A 20,359-nucleotide genomic window follows, 5' to 3' on the forward strand; every position below is an offset into this window, starting at 1 on the left:
TGGGTATTGCAACCATGACTGCGGTGTAGTTAGCACCTTGCTATATCCAATGAGCTGCATGAACCCGTACGTAGATAGAGGTGGATAACCACCATGTATAGCGAAGTTTCAGCAGGTTTTTCACCAGAATTAACAAATCAAACAATGGCAAGCCTATAGAAGGGGTTGGTGTGTCTGGGGGTCAAGGTTGGTGTGAATGTTAGGCAAGGGGGAGGTCTACCTCGACCAAAGTGAACTATCTAAATATCAAGTCAGGTAAGGGGGGTTCTAGTTTGACCATGGTCATCTAAATGCTAAATATGCTCCAACCATCTTGTAGATAAAAACCAACAATCAATTCTAAGGGCCTGGCTCCAAACATAGACAAAGACCAGGAATCAAGTCTGATGGCTCTGGCTCCAGACCCCTGGTATTATTCAAACAGAGAGTAGGGGTTTATCTGATATGGCTTGGTACCAAAATCAAACAATACATCAGTTATATATCTACATAGAGGCAGATAACCGCCATGTATAGCGACCAGGTTCACATCCTTTCCTCTCAAGCAGATGTCCTATAGTCTCTCAAGGTCTTTCACCAGGTACTCATCACATTTCGAGAGAACCTTGTAGAACTCCTTCTGGGCTTGTCCTCCTTTCTTCTCAAGCGTGAGTAGCAGAGCATGGTTCTGCTTGGATCCTGATTCCTTGCTCTCCACATCCTGTCTCTCCTGAGAGTTAAGAACTCTACATGCCACAAGATCCGAGAGGATGGGTGCCAGGAGCCCTAGACGCGTCTCCAGCGCTGCTTTGTGTCTGTGGAAGAAGTCCTGACCTGGCGGGGTGTAGGGACTTGAGGGCATGAACTCTAAAACAGAAACAGGAGGCTTCTGTCATTAAAATATTGGTAAACACATAAAATTACAGCCCGCTAATTGCAGTTTAAGTACCTGTTAGGTAAGTCGTAATAAAAAATAAAGAGTAAGTAAAGTGTATGAATGTGGTAGCTAGTGGTTATTACTGGGTATCGTTTTTCTAAAAGTGATACATGTCATTATTTATAAGGGACATCCTATTTACCACACAACAGTTTTGTTATAGGGTTAGTAACTGTGAAGTACGGAGTCAAAAATAAGTATTATTGTAGAGGTGAGTGGTTATTATCAGGTAATTTACAATTGTTTACAATAATTTACAATTTACATTTGATGACGCTTTAGTGAAATTACTTGATTTGTAGTCTGTTATCTACCAACAACATGGGAAACCCTCAGAACAACTGTACTCAGGTTCTGACAGAGGATACCGTGTGAAAAACATCTTAGTGTAAAATTCACTGCTTACCTGCTGAAGTCCCTCCCTTCTGGTGAGCTGTTAATATAAATAACAATATCATCTGAAAATGCAATTCAGCTAATTGTTTTTAAACATTATTTTACTTCCAATACATGTCATGAAATGTTTCCCAAGTGTCAAAAACCTATTTACCTGGAAGGTTTATATAGGTCTTCCACACATGCCCATTGCCACCTTCATGCAGATATAGATGAATGGGTTCCATGATGGATAAAAACACCTGAAATGTTGGAGAGCAGCCTTGATAGCTGTCATCAAATTTACCAATCTGCAGCCCATCAAGAAAAGAGAAAAGGAGTTGCTCTCATCACCTTTGACTGATCAACAGCTACATTTAGAACCAATACAAAAATAATGAATCATCATTCTATTTACCTCTGGAATTACTTTGTGCATTACTTTGGGCTTCTCTGAAGGGCAGGTGAGACTGTATTCCTCGTCAGAGGTTAGTCTGCAGTTTGATATGGTATCAACATAGATCTCTGCTCTTTGCTTCAACTTCCTCCTCTTTTCACATAGCTGAATCGAAAGAATATCCCCAAATACAATTAATATATATAGCCATTAAAAAAATGAATAATCTAAAATGAGCACATAAATGTTCAAACATGTTATCATGGTCATGTATTTCGATGTCCCACAGTCAGAATTCTTAAGGGAACATGTCTTTGTTTTATTTTAATTTATGAACAATCCATCAACAACAGTACACTGCATACATTGCGATTTGATTTGATTGATCAAACAGTGCTTGTCACAAGATCACCAATAGATCACCACTTGACCACACAGTGCTTGTATGTTGCCAATAGATCACCACTTCACCATACAGTGCTTGTATGTTGCCAATAGATCACCACTTCACCATTCAGCGCTTGTATGTTGCCAATAGATCACCACTTCACCACACAGTGCTTGTATGTAGCCAATAGATCACCACTTCACCATACAGTGCTTGTATGTTGCCAATAGATCACCACTTCACCATACAGTGCTTGTATGTAGCCAATATATCACCACTTCACCATACAGTGCTTGTATGTAGCCAATAGATCACCACTTCACCATACAGTGCTTGTATGTAGCCAATAGATCACCACTTCACCATACAGTCTTCTAAAAAATCCTAATATCCTACCTCACAGAGATCAAAATTCCTTGGTAGCAGAAAAACATTCAGTGTAGACTCATCTAGAATGAGTATCACAAGAGCTTCGATCCGACACTTGATGTTTTCCTCTCTGCGTCTTTTTTTGCCAAGTCCAAACTTAGAGAATCCATTGATGTTAAAAAACACATGGGTGTCTGAAGTTATCAGAGGATGGAGCATCTCAAACCTTTTGTCACTTATGTGAATTATAGTTAGTGGTGGAGTCTTATCACCTGCAGAAACATAGAGAAAAAGTCATCTTGCATGTGGCAAAATGGGCAAAGGTGAACAAGTTTGCAAACACTAAATGCCTTGCAAGGGGAAAGTAGCTTTGAAACAGCCACTCACTGGAAATAATCTCACAGTGTGGAAATCCCAGCTGGCTGACCGTCCCCTGAAGACCTTTCATCTTGAACAGGGGACCAGCTGCCATTAAACCTTCACACTCCAGCTGTCCGTTGTCCCAGGACGCTGTGTGGTACTGCACCTCAGCCGCTGTGTCCGTTTTGAAGACCAGGCCTGTGTAACGACACTGGAACACACCTGCAGAGCTACAGCTGAACCTGCAATCAGAGCAAATTAGGAATGAGTAAATCATACCGGTTTATGAAAGTTTATAAAATAAGACCTTCTGACACTGGCAAATGCAACAGCCAACCTGTATGTGGTCCTCTCTGAAGTAGTGATCTCTGGTGTGAAGACCTGAGGGAGAGAAAACCAATTATATTGATATTGTATGGCTGACAGGAAAAATATAGTAATAACTATGACATAATAAATATTATAATACAATTATTAAATTCACATACCTCTACATCTCCATGGCATTCCCTGTCTTCAGCACTACACATATCTTCCACTTCCCCTGCAAAACCACAGATGTGTAAACAGGACTTAATGAGGACTTGATTGACTGCAGAGATACATGTGGGATGTTAATCATACCTTTCTTTTCTGGAAGCTGTCCACCAAGATGTCCTCTGCAGAAAACAGCAATACTTTCAGATCAAATGAAAGATTAAGTACATTTAATTTAAAAAATATTTTTCCAATAACTTTTTTCACATAATTTTACAATGTCTAAAACACAATTAACAACATAATTATTTCCCAACATTATTGTAGAACATTTTCAAAATCTGTATGCAAAATATGTATTTGTAAAAAGTTTATCAAATACCAAAATGGCAGTAAAATGAACTATATTTAGTTTACCTCTCTGTTTTCTGTGGAATAGACATGTGTGATAGCACTGCTACTGAGGGGCCAGGGGATTCACAGTTCTCTGATTCATAACAATCTTCATCTTCAGAAAAATAAACCATTAATGTCTCAACCCATTAACCGCAATTGATGTTTAGTTCTTGGAACTATCACAATTTAAAAAATGGTCAGAACGATGACTGGTCAAATTTAACTTCAGAATCTATTGACAATCCTTTAAAGTGATCACTACAGAAAACATGTTCATGTCGTTTTATGAAGACAAAAACATTGTAAGTTACATCAGTTTGTAGACACTTCTGTGATCAAGCATGTGTGTGTGTGTGTGTGTGTGTGTGTGTGTGTTTTTTGTACAATATTTAGGTACCTCTGAAAATAATGATTTTGAAAAGAGTATGTTTACAGTTGATTTAAACAAAGAAATAGAATAATTACATTCTTACTGTTCTCAGATTATTTGTGCTGTGTCTGTGCTGAATGTAAGCATTTTTTTAGATAGGTAAAATAGATAAAAATGTCAAGGCATGTCAAACTACCTCAAAAGTGTCTGACAGGCCTCAGTCTGATAGTCAGCTGTGAAGAGGCTGTGTAATAATAGCTTTCTAGGCAGAGTTTCAAAGAAGAAGTCACATCCAGGACTAGCCCTTGTAAGGTAAAGACTAAAATGAGCAAATTACTAAAAGGAAAACTGCTACTGGTCAGAAAATGATTGAAAGAAAACATGGACAGACTAATGTAACTAGAGGTGTTTAGATCCCAGAGAATACACTGCTGAGGTATAGAGTTAGTAGAGTAAAAAGAAACAATTAAAGCTCGCCACTTTCATCCTACAACGAGACAAACCAACCCAAAGCACTGCTCCACATTAAGCAAGACTTCTTATGAAGTCTCTAATGAAAGCTGTTTCAAGCTGTTATTTTAAGCATGAAATAATTATTTCCAGCCTTGCTCATACCTTCAAAATGTTGTATTTTTCTATTAATTTCACAACTAATTCGATGGATACATATACCGTAAATCCTCAAATTGTGGCCGGGGCTTTTATTTACTTAGGCTGCACAGCGCACCGGCCTGTATTTGGGGCAGGCTTGTATTAGGGGCAGGCCTTTATTTCGTACTTATTATACGGCTCTTCAGAATGTTCCAAAAACTTCCGTTGATTTGAATGGGGCACCCCAACATTCGCAGGTCTGTAATTTCTTGATATTCATCACCTTTAAAGTTCTATTAGTCTGAAGAACAATTGTTCTTATCGGAAATCACGAAACGGCAACAAAATCATTAAAAATAGGTATTTTGGAGGAATGTCTTCTATCGTTTTGGCAAGTAACTGTATAATAACAAATTCGCCTAGTAGGCCTACTTTGGAAAATGTCTTTTTTTAATTGCAAACAGCCCATGAAATAAGCCAACAACATTAAACATGAGGAGAACATGTATTTATGAAATGCATTAAATTAAATTGTGATGTCTGCTTTGTGCTGATATTTTACCCCCGGCATGTATTCGGGGCCCGGCCTTTATTTGTCCGTATCGACCACGCCCCCAGCTACTATCTGAAGCCTGGCCTCTAATTGAATCCCGGTCTTTATTTGAGGATTTACGGTATGAGTTTTTCTTGAAGACGTGTCATTTTCTGTTGAATATAAAACTCATGATATAATAGTAATGCACCAGTAAAGAAGTACATGTCGTATTACACCTCACATTAAATAATGAAACAAATAATGTTTTCTTTAATTTCATGGCAATGAACTCAAATTAAAGTACATTTACATATTAATGATATATGTATATCACACAAGACACACACACAGATAATAATTCATCAAGGTAAATGAAAGCAGAAAACCCTATTCTTGTACATAAGAGAATCAACTCACCAACTGAAACTGTATGAGCATCTCTCTGCCCGAGGACATCCATCTGTCTGTCCTCCATCTCTCTGTCCTCTGCTCCCTGTTGTTTCCCTCTCTCCTCCATTTCCTCCAATCTCTTTCCTCTCTTTCTGTCCATCTCATAGTGACGGCCGATGTTTCCTGACTCTGGGCCAGTCTTCTCAGCTCTGAACTTTCCAGCTTTCTTAGAACCTCTCGGAGTTCCAGAACTCATAGAGCCAATTCCAGAACTCACAGTGTTTATGGATTCCTGATAGCCCCATTCAGAGGGGGCTTCAGATGGTGCTGCTGATGTGTGTGTGCCGTAGGCCGAGCTTTCCACTGTGAACATCTCAGATCTGTCATCTCCACTCACTGAAACAGAACACAATTACACTTAAGAGACATTTAGGAATCACACTCACTCTATCAATGTCACCAGTCATCCCAATATGACATGAAGAGGGACCACCTTTACTGAGGCGGATTTAATTTGGTGCCACCATATCCACCAGTTTCCTTAGGCGCACTTTATATGCCAAGATACTGTCTCTGACACTGATTTATTCAAACTATTTAACAATGAAACACAGACACTGCAAAGAAACAGCATAATTACCAAGAACACTGAGCACATAAAGGACTGTCAGTGGGTAAGTAGGTTTACTAAGCTGCAGATGATAACCGTAAAGCACAGTAAACTTAAACTTCCATAGAATACAGTACATTTTAGCCACAACACTATCATCACTGCTGTAGTATTTTACCAAACATGTACTGTACTTTTACACAGGAATGAATTAAACATGGTTCATACTGTTCGGGGGCAAACTAATGCTCTGCTGCAGGTCCAATCCTCCCAATCCTGCAGCAGTCTCGTCCATCTCCCTGTCCTGTGTATTTCCTCTATTCCATGTCAGCAAACCTTGAGGTCCAACATGAAAGGTCCAATTAGCTTTTGATGAACATGGCATAGCAATTATGTCTGAATTAATTTGAATGTATTTGGAATTAAATTGTGCTTCAATAGTGCATATTAAAATATTAGAGGGATTAGAACATATGTGTGAGTTGAGGATTGAAATCCACGGGGAACTAAACTAAATTTTGCATTTGTTAAGTGCAGACACTGTCACATGCTGTAACTCACCTCGAAAGAATGACCTCAGTGATCTCTCTCGTTTTCTCTTCTCATAGTGAGAACCTCTGTTTCTTACCACCATCTCTTCAATCTTCTGCAGCAGCTCTGTAACCTGTGAGTCATCCCCTTTATTCTTGTTATTGAGGACATGATATCTGTGCCCACATTTCTGAATGAGCCAATGGAGGCTTTCTCCTTCACTCTCAATGTACTGCTCAATGGTCGTGTCCCCCAGCCAGTCCCCATAGGTGAACAGCACCATGGTGTGACTCCAAAGTTCTTCACCAGCAAGCCTCAAGTGTTCCTCTATATTTTTTCTTTGGAGCTGTTTAATAGAATCAAATACACGTATGACCATGAGGACAACATGTGGTCCAGGAGGACACAGAGACACACTGTGGACAATCTCCTGTTTAATGAGCTCAGGAGTGTCTTTGACAGTTGTATTAATAGAAAAGCCTGGCGTGTCCACCACAGTGACCTGTCTCCTTGCTACTTCTCCCTGTCTCTTCACACACTGAGCTGTTCTCTCTACAGTATCAAACTCCTCTCTGTCCAGGATGGTGTTTCCTGATGAACTCTTCCCAGCATTTCTGTATCCCAGCAGCACAATCCTGACCTCTGAGAGATGTGGAACATCACCTGCATTTAGAAACAGCATATTATAATAATTTGAGAGGGAAATATGTATGTAAATTCAGCACACAAAAAATGGAATTAAAGAATGACATGATGAGTGTTTTCTCAATTTAATGATACTGGATTAAAATAAAAGATAGGGCATAAATTAATAAAAAATATTATTTTAATATTAATCAACTCACCCACTGAATATGCAAGAGTTTTTTTCTGCCTGTAGACATACATTTCTCTGTCGTCTGCTCTCTGTCTCTGTTGTTTTCTGCTCTCCTCCATTTCCTCCAGTCTCTTTCTGTCCATCTCATAGTGAAGGTAGCTGTTTCCTGCAACTATCTCTTCTATCTTCTTTAGCAGCAGCAAGACCTGATCATCAGTGTTGTTCAGATTGTTAAGGACATGATATCTGTTCCCACATTTCTCTACTAGAGACTGCAGGGCCCCTTCACTCTCAATGTGCTGCTCAATGGTTATGTCTCCCAGCCAGTCTCCATAGGTGAACAGCACCACGGTGTGACTCCACACACTCTCACCGAGAAACTCCAGGTGTCCCTGCAATTTGCCTCGCTCGTCCTCTGTAATGGCTTCATCCACACGTATGACCAGGAGGACAGCATGTGGTCCTGGAGGACACAGAGACACACTAAGCACAATCTCCTGTTTAGTGAGCTCAGGAGTGTCTTTGAGGTTGAACTTACTCCACCATCCTGGAGCCTCGACTACTGTGACCTGTCTGCCTGCTACTTCTCCTTGTCTCTTTACACACTGAGCTGTTCTTCTCTTCAGGTCAAACTCCTCTCTGCCCAGGATGGTGTTTCCTGATGAACTCTTCCCAGCATATCTGTTTCCCAGAAGCACAACTCTGAACTCTGACAGTGGAGGTGATTTGCCTGTAATATAGATTGTATGAATTATAAAGACGTACATGATATTAAAATTCCAATCTTAAAACTATGTTTTATTTAAATCAAATGATTAATATTTTAGAGTTTGACCACACACATTTACCTTTACATAGATTTCCCCTTATAGTGTGAATAGCATGCCCGTAGTAATAGGGTTTTAAAACAGACCATTTAAAGAAATTGGTTCATTTAATGTCATTTAAATGTATTCAAATGTGAATATATATATATATATATATATGTGTATGTCATTATGTATTTAATTTAATGTGTCACTAATTACTGTTTCATTATTGTTACAAATGCATTCACTTTTTTAATTAAAGATTCATATTTGTGTGGTGATTTTAAGGGGGGTTTGTAAAATATCAAACACAACTCACTCTTCAGTGACTGGAGGTGTTGTCTTTGCTTCTCCACCTTCATCAGTCTCTCTTTTGCTCTCTCATCCTCTTTTTGCCTCTTTTCCTGTGTTTCCTCCAGTCTCTTTCTGTCCATCTCAAAGTGATGGCCCCTGTTTCCTTCCACAATTTCTTCAATTTTCTCCAACAGCTGTGTAACCTGTGTATCATCACCTCTATTTTCATTGTTAAGGACATGATATCTGTTCCCACATTTCTCTATGAGAGACTGCAGGGCCCCTTCACTCTCAATGTGCTGCTCAATGGTTGTGTCTCCCAGCCAGTCTCCATAGGTGAACAGCACCATGGTGTGACTCCACACACTCTCACTGAGAAACTCCAGGTGTTCCTGCAATATGCCTCGCTTGTCCTCTGTAATGGCTTTATCCACACGTATGACCAGGAGGACAGCATGTGGTCCTGGAGGACACAGAGACACACTAAGCACAATCTCCTGTTTAGTGAGCTCAGGAGTGTCTTTGAGGTTGAACTTACTCCACCATCCTGGAGCCTCGACTACTGTGACCTGTCTGCCTGCTACTTCTCCTTGTCTCTTTACACACTGAGCTGTTCTTCTCTTCAGGTCAAACTCCTCTCTGCCCAGGATGGTGTTTCCTGATGAACTCTTCCCAGCATATCTGTTTCCCAGAAGCACAACTCTGAACTCTGACAGTGGAGGTGATTTGCCTGTAATATAGATTGTATGAATTATAAAGACGTACATGATATTAAAATTCCAATCTTAAAACTATGTTTTATTTAAATCAAATGATCAATATTTTAGAGTTTGACCACACACATTTACCTTTACATAGATTTCCCCTTATAGTGTGAATAGCATGCCCGTAGTAATAGGGTTTTAAAACAGACCATTTAAAGAAATTGGTTCATTTAATGTCATTTAAATGTATTCAAATGTGAATATATATATATATATATATATGTGTATGTCATTATGTATTTAATTTAATGTGTCACTAATTACTGTTTCATTATTGTTACAAATGCATTCACTTTTTTAATTAAAGATTCATATTTGTGTGGTGATTTTAAGGGGGGTTTGTAAAATATCAAACACAACTCACTCTTCAGTGACTGGAGGTGTTGTCTTTGCTTCTCCACCTTCATCAGTCTCTCTTTTGCTCTCTCATCCTCTTTTTGCCTCTTTTCCTGTGTTTCCTCCAGTCTCTTTCTGTCCATCTCAAAGTGATGGCCCCTGTTTCCTTCCACAATTTCTTCAATTTTCTCCAACAGCTGTGTAACCTGTGTATCATCACCTCTATTTTCATTGTTGAGGACATGATATCTGTTCCCACATTTCTCTATTAGAGACTGCAGGGCCCCTTCACTCTCAATGTACTGCTCAATGGTTGTGTCTCCCAGCCAGTCTCCACAGGTGAACAGCACCATGGTGTGACTCCACACACTCTCACTGAGAAAATCCAGGGATTCCTGCAATTTGCCTTGTTTGTCCTCTGTAATGGCTAGATCCACACGTATGACCAGGAGGACAGCATGTGGTCCTGGAGGACACAGAGACACACTGAGCACAATCTCCTGTTTAGTGAGCTCAGGAGTGTCTTTGACAGTGTGCTTAAGCCAAAAGCCTGGCGTGTCCACCACTGTGACCTGTCTCCCTGCTACTTCTCCCTGTCTCTTCACACACTGAGCTGTTCTTCTCTTCAGGTCAAACTCCTCTCTGCCAAGGATGGTGTTTCCTGATGAACTCTTCCCAGCACATCTGTATCCCAGCAGCACAACTCTGAACTCTGACAGGGGAGGTGATTTGCCTGTAATATAGAATATGAGAAAACAAAGCATGTATGATATTAAAATTTCCATTTTACAAATGATGTTTTATTTAAATCTAATTATTAATATTTCCGTTCATGACCACACACATTTACATTCAGATAGATTTCCCTAATAGTGTGAATAACATAACTGTAGTTAAAGGGTTTAAACAGATCTTTTAAAGAAATGTGTTCATTTAATTTCCTTTAAATGTATTAAAATGTATATATCATTACAGAATTATTTTAATGTCTCAATAACTTCTCTCATTTTTGTTGAAAATAAATGTTCACAAACCTTTCCCTTTCACCTTTTTACTAAAGTTATCAAAGTTTTAGGTTACCTCTCAGCGTTAAGAAACTACCCATCCCACATTTGGTCTGTTTGCACCTGGTCACCCTACATGTAGGCCCACTGTATGTATTTGTACAGCAAGACTCTATGTTTTGTAATTCTATGTATTACTTGGCTCATGGGCTACAGCCCGGATGTTTTACATTTCTAAAAAATGTGGTTTTATTGTTTTTATTTTTTACAAAAATAATAATAATAAAAATAGCCCTGGGTCTAATCATCTGTCGTTCAGAAATAGTATGATATCATTGATCAAAAACACAAGTAGCTTTGGGTCATCTGTGTCTCATTCAAGCAGCAGATCGGGGGCGACAGTGGTACAGGAGGTAAAGAAGTAATTTAGTAATCAGAAGGTTGCTAGTTCGATTCCCTGTCGAAGCGTCCTTGAGCACGACACTGAACCCCTAATTGCTCCTGATGTGCAGTGTGCCATCAGTGCGAATGTAAAATGTGTATACATTGCAAGTCGCACATATGTAAGTCGCTTTGGATAAAAGCGTCTGCTAATGGACTAAATGTAAAATGTAAAAATGTAAAAGATCTACTTCAAACTACTTTGCACGCGCACATGTCAGCACGAGAGAGAGCGTGCACCGGTTACAGGGCTTGTCATTGTTTGCATCTGGTGGTAGCTAGCTAATTCACTAATGCAAAACTTGAAAGCTAAGGATATAAGAACATTTATCTAAAAGAAAAAGGATGAAGGCAACAAGGTGCAGGTGAGGAGGAGGAAGAGTTATCTCCTGTTGTTGACTATTTGGGCAAAAGGGAATGAAATGAGTTTTCATACCTCCCAGTTTAAAATCAATCTCCAGACAGCACTCTTGCCTGTCTAAACCTTGGTTCACCAATCAAAGGCTTCAAAGAGTATGATGAAATATAATTTCTGTCTGTAAAAACCTCATAAATGTTTTCTATGGGTAACCTAGGGCGATGTCCATGTCCCGTGACAGTGTGGCCTAGTGTTTTCATAGACAGGCAGTGTGGTCTAATTGATGGGGTAATGTTCATGTGAGTCAGACAGACGATGGGCCCTGCATGCCATGGGCTGTCTTTAGGCTCCCTGTTTCTGTCTCAAACTTTGTGAAAATGGGGCATTTAACTTCCAGAATTGAATTGCCAAACATTCCGAGGGGAGAATACCCCCGGATCCCCCTACAGGTCTGGGTAAGGCTAGAATGTTTTCATCTCCTAGTAACAACCTTGCCCACTTGCACTTCTGCAGGGAGTATGAGTGTCCCAGGGTTGGCAGCGCCTGATGGTGATATTTGGGTCCTGCATTTTTGTGCTGATATTATGGTACGTCTAAACAATGGGTTTCAGATGTTTGCAAAGGGGCGCAATTTCTGTGCTTGCCCAGGGTTTTTCCTGGGTCAAAATGGGTCTTCGGTGCTCAAAAAAATAATTTGTTACCATCTGTGTTACCATGTCACCTTATTAGCTTACATTTTACCATTTCATAAATAATGAGGATATGCTTCAGGAAATCATTTTGCTTCCACTTTAGATGCAAATAGATTGACAATAGTCCAAGCCCCATGGTGCTATCATGTATGGTTCAAAGATTATCAAGGTTTACCTCTTTACATATATATGCAAACTACTGAAATGTATATCAATAGAATCTAGAACTAACCAGTGGTCAGAAATGGAACACACAAATTATGAGATTCAAGTTTATCTATTATTACTATTTATTTTTATTATACAAACCTACATACCATTCTTTTTGTTTTTATTATTAAAACTGTCCACAAATATGTTTAATAGTGTGTTTAACTTCTATTGGCCCACCAATGGAGGCTGCGTTGGAAATCAAACTTTTGTCAGCATTTTGAGTGGACATTTCATTTGCATTTGTACAGGTGTATTCGTGCACGTCGGGCTGGCCCTCGCAGCGGAACGACAGTTTACAACCGCACCGGTTTATCAATGATAATATTAATTCGAGATGCAACACAAATCTATCAGCTCTCCTCCGAACGAGCTGAGCTTTCATTGATAAACCAATGCGGTTGTCTGCCTCTCCCGAGGCCCCGTGGTCTACTGGTACTCGTTCAAACGGGTAGACAAATCAAATAATAGCTACACCTGTGTAGGTCCTCAACATAGCAGATATTTTAATACATTGAAAGCCATGAATACTGAAAATGGAATGTTATGTTCAAAATCACCGCCGACTGATGCATACGCAAGTTGAGTGATTGGCAGCTGGCCGCTCTGTGCATTTGCGCACCCTAACAGTTGCGTATTGTTCAGACAAGAAGACACGCTTATCAACTCGATTACTATTGATCAAAACAGAACGAGGTTTCGGCTGTAGCCTATAATTGAAACAAACTATTGAGACCATATTCGCTTACATGCATTGCACACGTGATGAATTGCGGCTTAATGGTGTTTTGAGCCCTCACCGTCGACTTCAAGGCAGCAGCTCACCCACCCCCTGAGCGAAATAATTCATATCTATAAATAACAGCTCACCTTTATCTTTTTAACCAGATTTGTAAACAGGTCGCGATCAATATTTTGCAGTACAATAGGCTACCTTGGTTAAAAATCGAATTACGGTAGATACATGCTAGCATTGCGCTAAATAATTAGACAGCTAACATTAATTAGTGGTGTTAACATAAAGTCATTTATTGTATATGGCATTAATATTATTCTAAAACACCTTCACTAGTTGTTTTAACCAGATTTGTAAGCAGGTTGTAAACAACATTTTGGAAGTGCCTTGGTTTAAAACAGCTAAAAGCTAGCTACATTAAGTTGCTTGCTCAAATCTCAAATTCAAACCAACGTATTCTCTAAACTGGCAAGCTTGGAGCTGCCTCTGTTCAATGATTGGCTCAGGGGGTGGGAGGTGGGATGCGCCTTCCATGCAGCTGCTGCCTTGAAGTCCACGGTGAGGGCTCAAAACACAATTAAGCTGAATTGCGCCATGAATGACAGCTTTTTTTTATTTATTTTTTATCGCAGACTTTTTTTTTTTGCCTTAGGCGCTCGGGATTTGTTGTAGGCGCTCGGGAAAATAGCTTAGGCGCGCGCCCAAATTTTCTCTATGCAGGAAAAACTTTGCCATAGGTGCTATTTTCCTTAGATACCAGTAATATGAAAAGCTTTGGGAGTTCACTGACAACACAGATAATGCATCCAATAATGTATAGGCTACAGACAAGGAAGGAGGCACTGGTGATGACAGAAGCATTTTTAGGCTTCAGTCAGGGAAAATCATGTGACATGTAGAATTGAATGACGCCCCAAAGGAGTGTTTCGAGACATCTACATTTCAAATGCTCAACATGGTGTCAGGAGGTCAGTTTTGAGTTTCTCATCACCAACATGCGCTGGTCTGCATCTGAGTCCCACTTTGAACCCCAATTGCAGGATTTAAAATTTTATATACAGAAGAAATTGATTCATTTCATTTCCATCATTGATATTTAAAGGTCTAAGAATATGTGAAATATATTGGTTTTGGTGATTACAGCATTTATATCACATTTAGTTCATGAGGATGTTTTTCCTGCCATGTGAATTCATATCATAACACACTGCTTCTTTTAATTTCTTTCTAATATATTTTACTTGGGATGAAAACAAAAATACTGCATTTACGAAACAGTTAACATATGATTAAGGCAACTCACGCTTCAGTGACTGGAGGTGTTGGCTTTGCTTCTCCACCTTCATCAGTCTCTCTTTTGCTCTCTCTTCCTCTTTCATCCTCCTTTCCTGTGTTTCCTCCAGTCTCTTCCTGTCCATCTCATAATGACAGCCCCTGTTCCCTGTGACCATTTCTTCAATTTTGTCCAGCAGCTCGGTCACCTGTGTGTCATCAGTGCTGTTTGTATTGTTGAGGACATGATATCTGTTCCCACATTTCTCAACCAGCCGTTTCAGATGCTCTCCCTCACTCTCAATGTGCTGCTCAATGGTTGTGTCTCCCAGCCAGTCTCCACAGGTGAACAGCACCAGGGTGTGACTCCAGATAGCCCCACTAAACAGAGACAGATAGCCTTCTACGTGTTGCCTATATTCACTAGTGAAGGAGACATCTAGACGTATGAGGAGTAAGACAGCATGTGGTCCAGGATGACACAAGGATACACTCAGTACGGTTTCCTGTTTTAGGAATTCAGGAGCATCATTCAAGCCACGTACACAATCCCAGCTTGGAGTGGTAACCACAGTGATCTGTCTCCCTGTTACTTCTCCTTGTCTCCTCTCACACTTTGACATAAAGCATAACTCAAACACGTCTTTGCCCAGGATGGTGTTCCCAGTTGAAGACTTCCCAGAGAGCCTGAATCCCAGCAGAACTATCCTCAGGGATGGCTGATGTATTTGACCTAGAAGACAGAATAGAAAAAGCTGAATTTTTTTTTTACCAAAGTTATCAAAGTTTTAGGTTAGCTCTCAGTGTTGGTAGCGCTTACCACGGTGAACAAGAGTGTGTTTGAGGCTGAGTGTGTTTGAGGTTGAGTGTGTTTGAGCCATTTAAGCAACAGCAGGTTTCCGCCACAATCAGAAGCTCTGTGTCTGGTGTGTCTGTACCGCTACCGAACGCTCCACCCCCCATCAGTCTAAAAAGAACAAAAGTCCATGAACTGTTTTGCCATGTCTCTTGGTGATACTGACTCAGGTGACTCAAAGGACTTGTAAAGGCAGGTCTGTTTAGTGAGTGACTCAGAAAGACTCAAGTCCATAAACTGTTTTGCCATGTAGTAATAATAGTTTTCCTGGGTGCGTTTTAGTCTCTGCGTTTGTGGATCCACTTTTAACTTGTTTTTAACATATTTAATAGCCTTATTTTAAGTCGCTGTTTCATTGGTTTGGGCGTTTTCTATCGTTTTGTTCTTGCTTACGAGTATTTTCATATTGACCTGTGCCTAGGATCAAATACATGTTTTTCAGAGGTCGCCCTCTTTTCCTAAACATTGGAGATTCTTTCTGCTGGTAAAATAGAACCTTTGTGTGTCACCTTTGTGACAGATTATTGTGATGATTTAGGAATATTTTATGCGTTTTGTGTTTCTGGATTTTGTAAGATAAATTTGAATGATCAAATTTATATAATCATATCACATTTAAGCAAATGTATCAATGAAGTATAATCACAAGAAAAGGGCAGTCTGCCAACAAGTCAGAAAAACAGCAAGTAACATCTGCAGGGGAAATGTAAAGCAGAGTCAGACAGGAGAGAGCAAGTTAAAACGGGGACAAAGGCCCGGAAGAGGAGAGAAGCATATAAATCTTAGGTGGTCAAGGCTGGGGCACAGATAAAGTGTCCAGACATACATGTGTCAGCAGATTAAAAGCAGAAGTTCTGTAAATGGGAAACACCACAAGAATCATGTGTTATAACTAAGTGCCGAGTGGAAGACAGTGTATGTGGGAGGTGCAGGGGGCCAGAAGTGACATCACAGAATTAGGCCTTAAAAGTGCGAGCATCCTCTGTTTAGACTCTAGAATTCGCATTCTCCGGCTTGCTTGACTGTACTTGACTGTCTGTTGGGCAAGTTGTATTGTATCAGTATCCACCAGTAAAACTCAACCTTGTTACAACAAATTGCTTCGTATGGTGGTTCCTCTCCAAAACAACACGACAGAGTAATTTATCTCTAACAATTTCCATTCAGTAAAGAAGTATGAACTGCAGTTTGTGTCCATATTTGGGTTTGGTTTCCCTGTGGTCAGTGTTAAACTGACAGAAAACACTGTGTTTCCTTTAACGCTTTTAATGGTCAAACTCCATGTTCACCGGTACAACTCACACAGTAACCTCACCGTAACAACATCCAGTCCCTATCAAAGTAAAAGTATCAGAACCGGAAATACATAGTTAACAGTCAGGTGTATGGACCTTACTTTCAAAACATTTTTAGGCTTCAGTCAGGGAAAATCACGTAACATGTAGAATTAAGGTCAGTATCGAGCTTCTCATCACTAACTGGTCTGCTGGTCTGCATCGGAGTCCCACTTTGAACTTTGAACTTTGTTAGAATATATTAGAAAGAAATTGGTTTTGGTGATGTTATAGCATTTATATCAGATTTAGTTTTTGAGGGATCTTTCTGTATTTATAAAACATTTAAATTAGTTTATGTTCACATTTAGTCCATGAGGATGTGTTTTCCTGCCATGTGAATTAATATCATAAACTGCTTTATGTTTCCCATGAAGTTCATAGCTTCTTAATGCTACTTGTACATTTACACTTGGGAGGAAAAACTAAAAAACTTTGCATTTGCAAGAAAGTTAAGATATGAGGCAACTCACGCTTCAGTGACTGGAGGTGTTGTCTTTGCTTCTCCACCTTCATCAGTCTCTCTTTTGCTCTGTCTTCCTCTTTTATCCTCCTTTCCTGTGTTTCCTCCAGTCTCTTCTTGTCCATCTCATAATGAAAGCCCCTGTTCCCAGCGACCATTTCTTCAATTTTGTCCAGCAGCTCTGTTACCTGTGTGTCATCAGTGCTGTTTGCATTGTTGAGGACATGATATCTGTTCCCACATTTCTCAATCAGCCATTTCAAATGCTCTCCCTCACTCTCAATGTACTGCTCAATGGTTGTGTCTCCCAGCAGGTCTCCACAGGTGAACAGAACCATGGTGTGACTCCCCACTCTCTCACTGAGGAGAGATAAGTGTTGTTGAACTGATGTCTTGTGTTGCTCTGTGAAACTAGCATCCGCTCGTATGACCAAACAAAAACTATGTGGACCCTGATCACACAAACCCTGACTGACCACAATCTCTCTTTTGATCATTTTGGGTTGATCCTCGGGAGATAGACATGCCCACCATCCTGGAGCCTCCACCACAGTGACTTGTCTCCCTGCTACTTCTCCCTGTCTCTTCAAACACACAGCAGATCTCTGTCCAGTTTGAAACGCCTCTCTGCCCAGGATGGTGTTTCCTGATGAACTCTTACCAGCGCCTTTAACTCCCAGCAGCACAATCCTGAGTTCTGAAAGTAATGTGTCACCTGTAGGAGTAAACAGAGACTATGAACATATTTCTCTCATTTTTAAAGTAAATATTTGTAATAATTAGCTTATCCATCATTTGAGTCTGTTTTTTTGGACAATTAGCTAGTAACATTCATCAACATATCATTGTTTCATTTGAATACTAATAGTGTAATTCTGCAGACGACAAATTTAACTCACCCTTTGTTGAGCTGAAAGACAGTCTTTGTCTCTGCACCTCCTTCCTTCTCTCTTCTGCTCTCCTCTCTTCTCCTGTCCTCTTCTCTTCCACCTCCTGTAATCTCTCTCTGTGTATTTCATGGTATAATCCACTGTTTCCTGCTACCATCTTTTCTATCTCCTCCAGTAGCTCAGTGACTTGCGTGTCATCCTTGTTCATAATGTTGAGGACATGATATCTGTTCCCACATTTCTCTACAAGCCACTGGAGCATTTTCCCTTTAACCTCAAAGGCTTTCTCTTCTGAAGGTCTCTCCTGAATGAACAGAACTAGAGAGTGTTTCCAGGCTCCATGGCCCAGAAGACTCAGGTGGTTTGATGTGGCATTTCTCTCTGCCTCCGTGAAGGTCATGTTCTCTTGGACGACCAGCAGAAACGCATGAGGTCCTGGAGGACACAGAGTCACGCTGAGAACTATCTCCTGTTTAAGGAGGTTAGGAGAGTCCTTACAAAGCCGAGGATCATAGTCCTTCCATCCTGGCGTGTCCACCACAGTGACCCGTCTCCCTGCTACCTCTCCCTGTCTCTTCACACACTGCAGTGTTCTCACATCAGGGTCAAACTCCTCTCTGCCCAGGATGGTGTTTCCTGCTGAACTCTTTGCAGCTTCTCTGTTCCCCAGCAGCACAATCCTCAAGTCTGAGAGATGGAGGACACCTCCTGTTCATGAAGCAACACAGTCAGACACAAAACACTTTAGCTCCACAAACACATTACAAACAAATAGACATAATTACTAATAATACTACAATTCACACACACACACACACACACACACACACACACACACACACACACACATTTACACACACAGAAACACACACACACACACACACACACACACACACACACACCTGATTAGGATATTAGGATAAATTAATGGACTCACCACTAAATGATCCTCCTGCAGCCATCTCTTCAGTTTCACTCAGATGGCCTCAGTGTCAAGAAGTACTTATGGCTGGAAAAAACATGTTCATACTGTTTGAAAGGAGACAACATAGCAGTATAATAGTATTATATGGTAGATAATAGTATACTAGCATTCTCCATAGATAACTATATATAATAGTGTAATACTGTATAAAGTAGATAGTTGCCTTAAACGTACAAACTGTTCCAGTGAACACCTAAACCTGTTGTTCGGCATAGTTTTGTTGCCATCTCTCATACACAAGATCAGATGATGTTGTGATGAAAGAAAACTTACTGCCAAATTACTGAATATGCAAACTAAAACCTCTTTGACACATGAGAATGATGAATGCAAAATCATAACTGAAAACAATCTAACAGTCGGTCTTAAAAAACATTTAATTTCCTGTGTTTGTCACATAAAAAGACTTACTTCATGTAGGGTGAAAACAATATTGCTGTATAAGAAAAAAAGCCATTAAGGTAACTTGAATCGCCAGTTGCCTAAGGCACCTTTCACACTGGCTGCTTAAACATATTTACTGGGCCTTACAGGTCTAATATCTGTTTATTTCTATCTTCTCATTGTATAAACACACTTTTTACCTTAGGAAGTGTGGGATAAGATGAGAGCAAACAGTCCTTTCAAGCACACAAAACAAAAAGAGTGACACAAAGTAGAAACCTCTTTACTTCTGCATTTCCTGCCCCTCACACTTGTACTCGAGTGATGGTAGGCTAACAGTAGTAGGATTCACCCAATCAGCTTCTGTTTTTCTAATATTCACTCAATCAGCTTCTGTTGTCAGGTAGAATCACAGAATTGACTTTTGCCAGACCACACAATATGAGTAGGCTACTTGTAAAAAATAAAAATCACCAGGTGATCGCCTAAAACTTTACTATTTGACATTCACACAGAATACACATTCCACAGAATATACATAAAAATAGCTGGCATGCTTGAAAAAGTTTAGAATTCAAAATACAATACATACTCTCGTCATGTTTCAATGCTTCTTAATCGGAGGACATTTTGCTAAACTGTTTTCCGACATAGTCGCGAGCCAATAAGCCCCCCATTTACAGGCTACAATGCCCGCGGGGACACAGGTTCGATTCCGGCCTGCTGTCGTTTCCCGCTCCTCTTCACTCCTCCTCACTTCCTGTCCAAAATACTTCACTGTCCTATCCAAATAAAGGCTAAAAAGCCCATACATAATCTATAAGTGGGCCTTAAACAAATATTTAAATTCCTGTGCTTGTCAAATAAAAAAACTCACTTAATTTAGTGTGAAAACAACATTTCTGTATGAGAAAAATAAGTAATTAAGGTAACTCGTATCACCAGTAGCCTAAGGCACGTTTCACACCGGCTGCCTTGCGGCTCCGTTGTTTGATTATTAGGTAATGTT

General features: G+C 40.0%; 3 protein-coding genes across 3 annotated transcripts; all 3 read right to left on the reverse strand.

The window, feature by feature from the left end:
* Positions 1-1,596: 1,596 nt before the first annotated feature.
* LOC122131371 lies at positions 1,597-6,233 on the reverse strand. The gene is made up of 6 exons (XM_042706171.1): positions 5,592-6,233; positions 3,294-3,349; positions 3,143-3,186; positions 2,833-3,047; positions 2,473-2,717; positions 1,597-1,853 (listed from the first exon to the last, which is right to left on the reverse strand). The coding sequence occupies exons 1-6, from the start codon at positions 5,935-5,937 to the stop codon at positions 1,656-1,658; spliced, it is 1,104 nt and encodes a 367-aa protein (XP_042562105.1). The 5' UTR covers positions 5,938-6,233; the 3' UTR covers positions 1,597-1,655.
* On the reverse strand, positions 6,158-15,727 carry LOC122131372 (GTPase IMAP family member 8-like). The gene is made up of 7 exons (XM_042706172.1): positions 15,688-15,727; positions 14,470-15,171; positions 9,754-10,458; positions 8,651-9,355; positions 7,729-8,252; positions 6,803-7,051; positions 6,158-6,181 (listed from the first exon to the last, which is right to left on the reverse strand). The coding sequence occupies exons 1-7, from the start codon at positions 15,725-15,727 to the stop codon at positions 6,158-6,160; spliced, it is 2,949 nt and encodes a 982-aa protein (XP_042562106.1).
* Positions 15,728-16,680: 953 nt separating this feature from the next.
* On the reverse strand, positions 16,681-18,695 carry LOC122131370 (GTPase IMAP family member 4-like). The gene is made up of 2 exons (XM_042706170.1): positions 17,991-18,695; positions 16,681-17,806 (listed from the first exon to the last, which is right to left on the reverse strand). The coding sequence occupies exons 1-2, from the start codon at positions 18,379-18,381 to the stop codon at positions 17,007-17,009; spliced, it is 1,191 nt and encodes a 396-aa protein (XP_042562104.1). The 5' UTR covers positions 18,382-18,695; the 3' UTR covers positions 16,681-17,006.
* Positions 18,696-20,359: the final 1,664 nt, after the last annotated feature.

This window comes from Clupea harengus, unplaced genomic scaffold (genome assembly GCF_900700415.2).
Source record: "Clupea harengus unplaced genomic scaffold, Ch_v2.0.2, whole genome shotgun sequence".
NCBI classification, from domain to species: Eukaryota; Metazoa; Chordata; class Actinopteri; order Clupeiformes; family Clupeidae; genus Clupea; species Clupea harengus.